Raw genomic sequence first — 8,282 nt, 5'->3', positions numbered from 1 at the left:
CATGCTTTCCTCAAAATGGCCGGATTTATGCCATCTGAGCCAGGTGCTTTTGACTGGCTCATCCGCCAAATGGCCGACTTGACTCTACTAAAGTCTAACTCGCCTAGGTAGCTTTCTAACGGGCCTTCGCGTTGGAGTTCCCCAGGCTCCGTTTCGCTAGGGAAGAAGGTGCCTAGGAGCAGGTCAGCAGTTTCACCTATCATGCGGATGAGGGTTCAGTCTTGGCGGACCATAGACGAAGGCACCACTTCGGCTTTGACCCTCGCTTAGCCCAGCTAAAGGCCTTGCCCCAAGGGTTACTATTTATTTGGCCGGAGAAATCGCGCCATGCGGCCGCCTTTGACACTCATATTGTGCAAGTAACTGTTGCGAGCTGCAGAGTACTCCTGTCTGTTAGTGCGGTGTAATCCCATGCGCCTCTTTCTGGCGAGCTCTTTTCGGAGGAGAGTCAGCTCATTAGTCCACCAAGGTTGTTTGCCAATTTGGCGGTCTGAACGCCTGCATAGCGGGATAGCTTTCCTCGCAGCCTCCTTTATTGCGTTTATGCTAGTGTTGGCATACAAATCGATCTTTGAACTATCTATTATAGTTTTTAGTGCCCGTAGGTTTAGTGTAAAGGCATCCCAGTCTGCCTTTCTTGTATTAAACCGATGGTTTGTAGAAACGCGTGCGACGCTGCCGCGAAGTTTAATGTTAAACGTTACTACATTATGGTCACTGTCGGTGACGTCGCGAACTGTCCAGTCGCTGATTAGGTTCCTTGTCTGTGACGTGAGCAATGTCAAGTTAATATTTGATGAGCCCATGCCTTCTCGATCGTATGTTGGAATGTTGCTCGGCCTGTTTGCCACTGTGAGGTCAAAATCCTCTATTAATTCTTCCACCAAAAGGCCTCTATTGTTACTTTTTGGGCAGTGCCACAGAACGGAGTGGCCGTTGACGTCGGCTCCGATAACCTTGCGAGGTTCTTGTGTAAGGACCGCTCGCAACTTCTCAATGAAGTAGGTGGTCGGCATGTTGTATTTAAAATATGCCGAAACCACTGTTATCGCTTCAGAGTCTCTGCCACGACTCAGCTTAACCACTGTTATATATTGACTGGACATGGTTGTAAGTTCGATTATCTGTATCTGGGTATTTATTATTATAATGGCCACACCGGCTTTGTCGCCGCGCCTAATCTGTCGGAAGTTCTCGAAGCCATAGATGATATTGTTGCTGCACGTAACTAGCTCTTGTACCAGCACAACATCTGCCGAGTTTTCGATGCAGAAGTCTCTAAGCTGTAAGCTTGCTATTCTTTGTCTGTTGACATTGTGCTGTACAATTTTCACGTGTACTGTCATTGCGGGCTGAAATCCGTTCGCCTAAGGAGACTAATTCGTGCCTGCTCTCTCGTTTTGCACTTCAAGCTCGAGGCGTGGTGTGCTAGTCCGCAGTTGACACACTTAATATTAGCTCGGTCTCCGCACTCACGGCTGTCGTGCGAACCAGCGCAGTATTTGCACGTAGGCGTTTCCTTTATACACTTGGCCGAAGTGTGTCCATATCTTTGGCATTTGAAGCATTGTGGGCTTCTGTCCCATAACATTAGTTTGCATCTCATCATGCCGATATATGCATTTTTGCCCTCTAGTTTTTGTAGAGTCGGAGGGCGGACTTCCAACACCCAGTTTGTTGTGTGCTCATCACGTGGGCCGAGCTTGTAAATTGGACTTATATTACCTATGTCCTGATCGGAGAGCCCCAACTCCTCATTTTGGTTTACTATTGCCCAAGGAATCTCTGTTGGGTCTAGCGCACTTTCGACGCCCCTTGCTATTATTCTGGGTACAAGTGGCAACACCTCTTTCAGGTTAGACGTTCTGTCTAGAGCTCTTTTTGTCTCTTCGTTGCTAGGGAAGAGGATCATGCCAGTTCTGCTCTTCACGGTGTGCAGTTTAGGAGCCTTTATTTTCTGCTCGATTGATCTTTTTAGGTCTAACCACGGCACTCCGTTTGTCGTTACGAAACGTGATGTGGTGATAGTCTTACATGCCATGTCTTTAATTTCTTTATTGCGAGTACTTGATGGTATAGTTTTGCTCTTATTTTTAAGTACTTTGGCTTTATTGTTGGGCGTACTTTCAGCTGTCTTTGCTGTATTTGGATGGTATGTAACAATGGGCGTAACTAATGCGGGATAGTCCGACTTACCTCTCTGGGGCTTTGTTTTAATTTTAGGACCATTGGCTATAGTTGCATAGGTACGCGACCCTGAAGGGGAAGTCGGGGATCCTATGACCATGGCCGATTCAGTTTCCATGTTCGTTCTAACGGTCATGGCTGCATTTAGTTGGGCGATTTCATTTTCTAATGTTCTGATTTTTTCTTTATGGGATCCAATGTCCTGGTACAGCTCACCATTTTTATCTAAGGCTTCCCGTAGGTCCTCACGTCTTGCGTCGACCTGCCCTATGGCTTTTGCACTTTCCTCCGCTATTCTTCTAAATGAGATTAGGATCTCGTCTAAATGGTGCGATACCATGTCGTTCCATTTACGACCTACCTTGCCTACAGTCACCATCTCTTCCAGGATAGTTCTGGTGGTGCTGATTGAGATATCAATTTCACGAAAGTGGTCTTGAAGTCTGACCGATTCAGGGCTACGTTCCGTATTTTTACGTTTAATGATGGGCTGTGTCAAGGAGGACGGAGGGTTATTGTCATCACCTCCGCCTCTGAGTCGTAGTGGATTCGTCAGATATTCGGTCGATATTATTTCCATCTGGAAGTCGATAGTACCATTAGGTGTGTCAGTAAGAGGGGTATTATTTTTCTTGTCCATAGGTGCGTCATAATGTGGGGCTACCACTTCATAACCCTTGCCTGGTAACGAAAGTGCTGGCCAGGTCGGGGAACCGGCACCAACGGCCTATGTGGCACCCGAATCCACTGAGGCGGTAACAATAATCGGTATCTGGACTTTCATATTGTGATTTAAGGTTTACTCCTGCATTTTTACCCAACTGCCAGGTTCCGATTTCAGGGCCGTGTTCCCTTCGGCTCGCGGCCGGCCCCACTGCGAGTTGCGTTCCAAGTGATCCAGCCTGGTCAGGGTCTGATCGTGTCAATGCATGGCTCCTACGACCGGAGATGACAACCTCCTGAAGTCCGTTCACAATGCAGGCCGCAGCTAGTTAAAGCAACGGCCAGTTGGCTGCCTCCCAGCCAACTAAGGCCATGAGGCAGCCGTCATGGGGTAATGGGTCGCCGTTAGCCAGCCGCACCTAAGTGCGCTGTTTCCATCTACCGCGACGTGGACGCCGCGACCCGTGGGCAAAACATCCGGGGCACCCCGTCACCGGATGATCCGGCGCAATCACAAAGGCTGTGATTGCGCTAGATAGTAGATAGGGACAAGAGTATCCTCGGTTTGGTGCCTTGCGGCTACAACTATGGACCGTGTATAAGCGCTGTGCGCTTGTTACGAGCCATAGAGGTTCACCCGTGCGGGGGCGCCGAAGCGCCCACGCCGCGAGCGTGTCGTCTATGGATCACCAGCACCGGGGCCAAAGCCCCGTAAAAGACAGCACAGGCCTGGAGCCGCCGTGTGCCACCTCTGGTGAGGTCGTGACCTATCCAATCACTTCCTGTTTTTGGTTACAGGCAACCTCCGCTGATTTTATCCAACGGTAGACCGGCTGGGTGCCCAGGAGAAACTGTGACGCCTGAGAGGTTCGCACCCCCCTGACGGCACAGCCGTTCACTGGAGACTTTCGCCTGCCAGCTTTGGCATGAACCACACAGTAGCTCCCGCTACAGCCACCACGAAACCAAACCGGCACTGGGCGCACGGCGGCAGGCCACCGGGCTCCGAGAGTAGGAGGGCACCGGCCCGGGCATAACTCGGGACGGTGGGGCTCCCCCCTTCTCGTGGTACCGATCTCGCCCCCGTTAGGTAGGCCATCATCGGTGGGATGTTCGACCGGGCGGGCCCGATCTCCCAGGATTCGCTGGCTCAGCAGGCTCTTGGTGGGCCCTTACCGCGCAGCCTTGCGATGGCGACGCGGTGGCCGCGACCCCCGAGTTTGAGGCTCGGTAGCCTTCAACGCCCTATTCCCCTAAGGTGTCGGTGCGTCCCCGTCCCTGACGCCGGCCCTCCAGGCCGCTCTTTAGTCGCCTCGTACGACAAGTGAGCACCCTGATGCCGTATTCTGATCCCCGGTAACAGGGAATTAGCGGCATGCAACCGAAGTCACATGCCGCCCGCGTCCCCGACGCCAGCCCTCTGGCTCGATGTAGGTGTTGTCTACTCACCTAAGCTTTCGACCACCACGGCGCCTCCGGTTGTCCGAGAAAACTGTTGTTCGCGTCGGCGCCGCCCGCGTCCCCGACGCACGAGTGTCCCCTCAGGACGGCCCCGCACGTGAACCGCTTCTGCCAACTCTCTCTTTGACACTCGTCAAAACACGTGCAGGGTTTGGCACTCTTTCACGCAGAGTGTCTTGTCCGTCCTGTTTTCATGCCTAATTTGGGCGCTCCATGTCTCCGCCTCCTTTGCAAATTTAACCAGAGCCGCAAAAAGTTTACGACTTGAAACCAATGTCGTCAGATCACACGGCCAAAGATGGCCCGCCCTATGTACTGCTAGTTCGAGATGCGCTCTGTGTACATTGTGAAGAACACAGGAAAATAGTACGTGACCGACGTCCTCCGCATCATTTTTGCATGCACATAGTGGTGAAGGTTGCAGTGAGAAGCCTGCCAGCTTAGCCCTAAAATTTCTGTGGCCCGTAAGGAATTGCGTTACCTCGTGACCCAAAGATATGGATAACTGTAGTCTGGCCCTAACATCAGGGAAGAAGCCAAATGTCCATCTGCCCTTTCCCGTTCTTGTCCATCTTGTCTGCCACTCTTCAAGTAGGGCCTCTCTTTCCGCGTTTAATGTTCCTAGGCGCAGCTGGGGTGGAAGTAGGGAGGCCTCCGATTTAGCCACTAGCCAACGAATCTCAATGTCGAGTGGCGGCACTCCTACTAGCACCTGTAATGCCTCTGTCGACGTGGTGTTATATGCACTGGACATACCCAACAGCGCCCTTCTTTGGACTGTTCCCAGTTTCTTGATGGTCTGCTTTAGTGTAGTGCCGTGTATCCAAAAACGCGCGCCATAAGCAATTTTCGGAAGAAATACACCTCGGTATTGGACCATTATGTTATCTCTTTTCATTCCCCAGCCTGCCCCAAGTGCACCTCGTAATCTAGAGAACAGCGATTCAGATGAGTTTTTAAGATGGGCGACATGTTGAGCAAAGCTTCTCCTTTGGTCAATCCATAAGCCCAAGTATTTCACGTGATCGACCGACACTATTCTATCATTACCAAATGACAAAGTGAAACCCGGTGCGAGTGTACCTTTGGTCATCATAGCCGCTGATTTCTTCGCCGAGAAAAACTCAGACCTCTTTCATCTGCCCAAGCTTGCACTGGACGGAGTGCTGCCTCTGCGCGCTCAACTAATATTTAACTCTGGCAAAAGATTCCCCAGTTGTATTTTGTGCAACAGATGGGACATTCTTTTCCAACTCGATGGTTCTGGTCGCCTCTTTCTCTGCATATCTAGCCAACACGGCTTTCAGGGTTTGCTCGTGAGCAGCTTCTCTGAGACGTAGTTCCGCTCCGAACTGAGCAGCTGCTGCCCCTACACATATTTCAGCAGCCCTTCTTGATTCCTCCAACTGTCCCTTTAGTTGCAGGTTGTCGATGACCAAGTCATGAATCACTGTGTCCAGCCTGCTGAGCATCTCAAACATGTTCCTCTGCAACTCGGCTGTCATACCTGTTTTCCTCGTGGCCTGCGTCTCAATAGTATATCTGATCCACTTAATCGTACCCCTGGCCACCGGGGCCGGATCCGGGGACCCTTTGGTCTTTTTGGCTGCCGGAGATCCTCCCTGAGGCAAAGGCGACCTTTGCGCCGGCACAGAAATACCGTTTGTACCTTCTTCCATGTTTTCGCTATCTCCCATGGCTTAAGGGGAGTTTTGGGGGGGAGGGGTCGAAACCCCGAATTTCCCCGCGGGGGGGTGGGTCCTGATGACCTACCGGATCGATTTCCCTGAAAAGGTACAAAAGCCCCCGGGGGGGGGTGCTTCTGTTCCCTAAGGTGGAAATAGGTTGTGCTAGACCCCTAGTATAGGTCCGCGTTGTCCACGGGTCCCAACGCCTTATTCCCTCGGAGTTATACTTAACTCAAAACCGGGGGGGGGCTTTGTTCTCAAGAGTGGGAAACTCGGCCGGAAGACACGAAAATGGGTTTCCCCTTTGTCCGGGGTCACTGAGACAAAATCCGGCTGAAATTTGGCCACTCCAAAAAATAACTTGGGGGAAGAACTGCCCGAATTTGATAACTCCCCAGATAGCAAGAAAACATTTTTTTGACAATGTATAAATCTTACTGGTGTAATGTACATCATTATATAAACATTTTTTTTGACCATGAAATTAGTTACAAAAATGTTTTAATATTGTTAATAAAATAATGGTTGGCCACTGAAGTTACATTATTTTATTAATAATTATGTATTATTTATAAGTTATTAATGGTACAATAATATAAAAACATTCATATGTAATAGTATTATAATATTATTTACCAAATACTTCATTAAAAATGCGTTAAAATTATTATAATAATAATTTATTTTAGTTAATATATAAATAACATTATAAAATATAATGCTTTAATACTTGTTACCAATATTTTTTTAACCTGGATGATAATTATATTGTCAACATAAAATAATATGATTTTCATAAATAAATGCATCATATTAATAATATGATACATAATTATATTACCTTTTTTCAAAAATAATAATTTGTAAACATTGCTTATTAAGGAATAATATTAGATTCAAATAAGTATAACAATCACAAATAATTTATTACTTTTAGTGAATATCCTTTTATAATACAGAATTTCGTAAGTTCCTTTCTTACAAAAAAAAAATGTTTTCTAAATTTACATATTTATGTATATGTCATTACTGAGAGTAATTATTATTATATTAAATCATACAATATTATTAGAATTATCTGCAGATAGATCTTCTTGACATGGCTTAATATAGTTTCCTCGAAATTTTGCTCCAGCAATGAAAATTTTTATTGGTTGCTCTACATCAATTTTATCATATTTCTGGTATCTCTTCATTTTTTTTACAGAATCTAAATATACAAATATCATAATTAATATTAAATTCATTGCTAATATACATTAAGTAAAGTTAATATTTTAAGTTACCAAATATAATAGAACATTATTTTAATGTTGAAAATATTTTCTTCTTTTTTTGTCCTTTATAGCTGTACTCTTGTAATAAATTATCGTCGAAAAGATAACGCATCATTGATCGAATGGTACTTGGGAGTGTATTATATCATATCGATATAATATGATATTATATCATATTATATCATATGTATTATTACATATCGACTTAGTTCATTAACTAAAAATATTATGTATTTATTTGTCTTAGTTTGAAAAGTTTTAAGGAATAATAAAATGTTGAAAATTTATTTTTTTTTTTTTATTAGAATACATTTTTACCATTTGAGTTGTAAAGTTTGGGTCAAAAATAAGTTTATCTCTCAAATTTTTGAAGAGTGTCTTCATCTTTTAAAGGAAAATCATTGTTTATAATATATTGAAATGAATCTTTGTCATGAATAGTGGCACCTTCATTATTGTATTCAGTTGTGTTGGCAGATCTTATATTTATTATAAGATCTTCCAGCTTATCAATTTTTGTCATGCAACGTTTTACTTCATATTTTATGTTTAAAATGTTTCGGTTTAGTTTGTCAAGTATTTCTAAACGAAAAAAATCAATACAAATAAAACATGGATGAAACAGAAAACCAAAATTTGATTAAAAATATTAGACACTACATTTATTATTATAATACATTATATATTATAATAGCTACTATATACAACTCACTAACATATACTAATATTATAAACATACCAATATTATCATTTGATGTTGGCAACTTATTAGAATTAAATTGTAGTGGAGTACTTGTGATAGTAGCATTATGATTGATGGTTGAAACTTTAAATGGAGAGGATAATGTTTTTATAATTGTAATTTGGTCATCAGGTGTTTGGTCGTTTTGATCTGGAATTAAAAACCACAATTTAGTAAACTATTATATTTATATATATATTTTTTTTTAATATTCAGTTATAAAATTGAACATTAAATATAGATATATACCTAATAAATAAAAAA

The 8,282-nt window shown here is 44.5% G+C and overlaps 1 protein-coding gene across 1 annotated transcript; it reads right to left on the bottom strand.

Annotated features, from left to right (window-relative positions):
* Positions 1-299: 299 nt before the first annotated feature.
* On the bottom strand, positions 300-1,346 carry LOC126555491 (uncharacterized). The gene has a single exon (XM_050210410.1). It carries the CDS (start codon positions 1,344-1,346, stop codon positions 300-302), a length of 1,047 nt encoding a protein of 348 aa, XP_050066367.1.
* Positions 1,347-8,282: the final 6,936 nt, after the last annotated feature.

The sequence above is a fragment of the Aphis gossypii genome, unplaced genomic scaffold, assembly GCF_020184175.1.
Source record: "Aphis gossypii isolate Hap1 unplaced genomic scaffold, ASM2018417v2 Contig00879, whole genome shotgun sequence".
Classification (NCBI taxonomy): Eukaryota; Metazoa; Arthropoda; class Insecta; order Hemiptera; family Aphididae; genus Aphis; species Aphis gossypii.
The sequence above is the reverse complement of the archived record's forward strand: the minus strand, read 5'-3'. Positions and strand labels throughout refer to the sequence as shown.

Coding starts and splice junctions, on each gene's coding strand:
- LOC126555491 (XM_050210410.1), bottom strand. CDS start 1,346: ATGACAGTACACGTGAAAATTGTACAGCACAATGTCAACAGACAAAGA.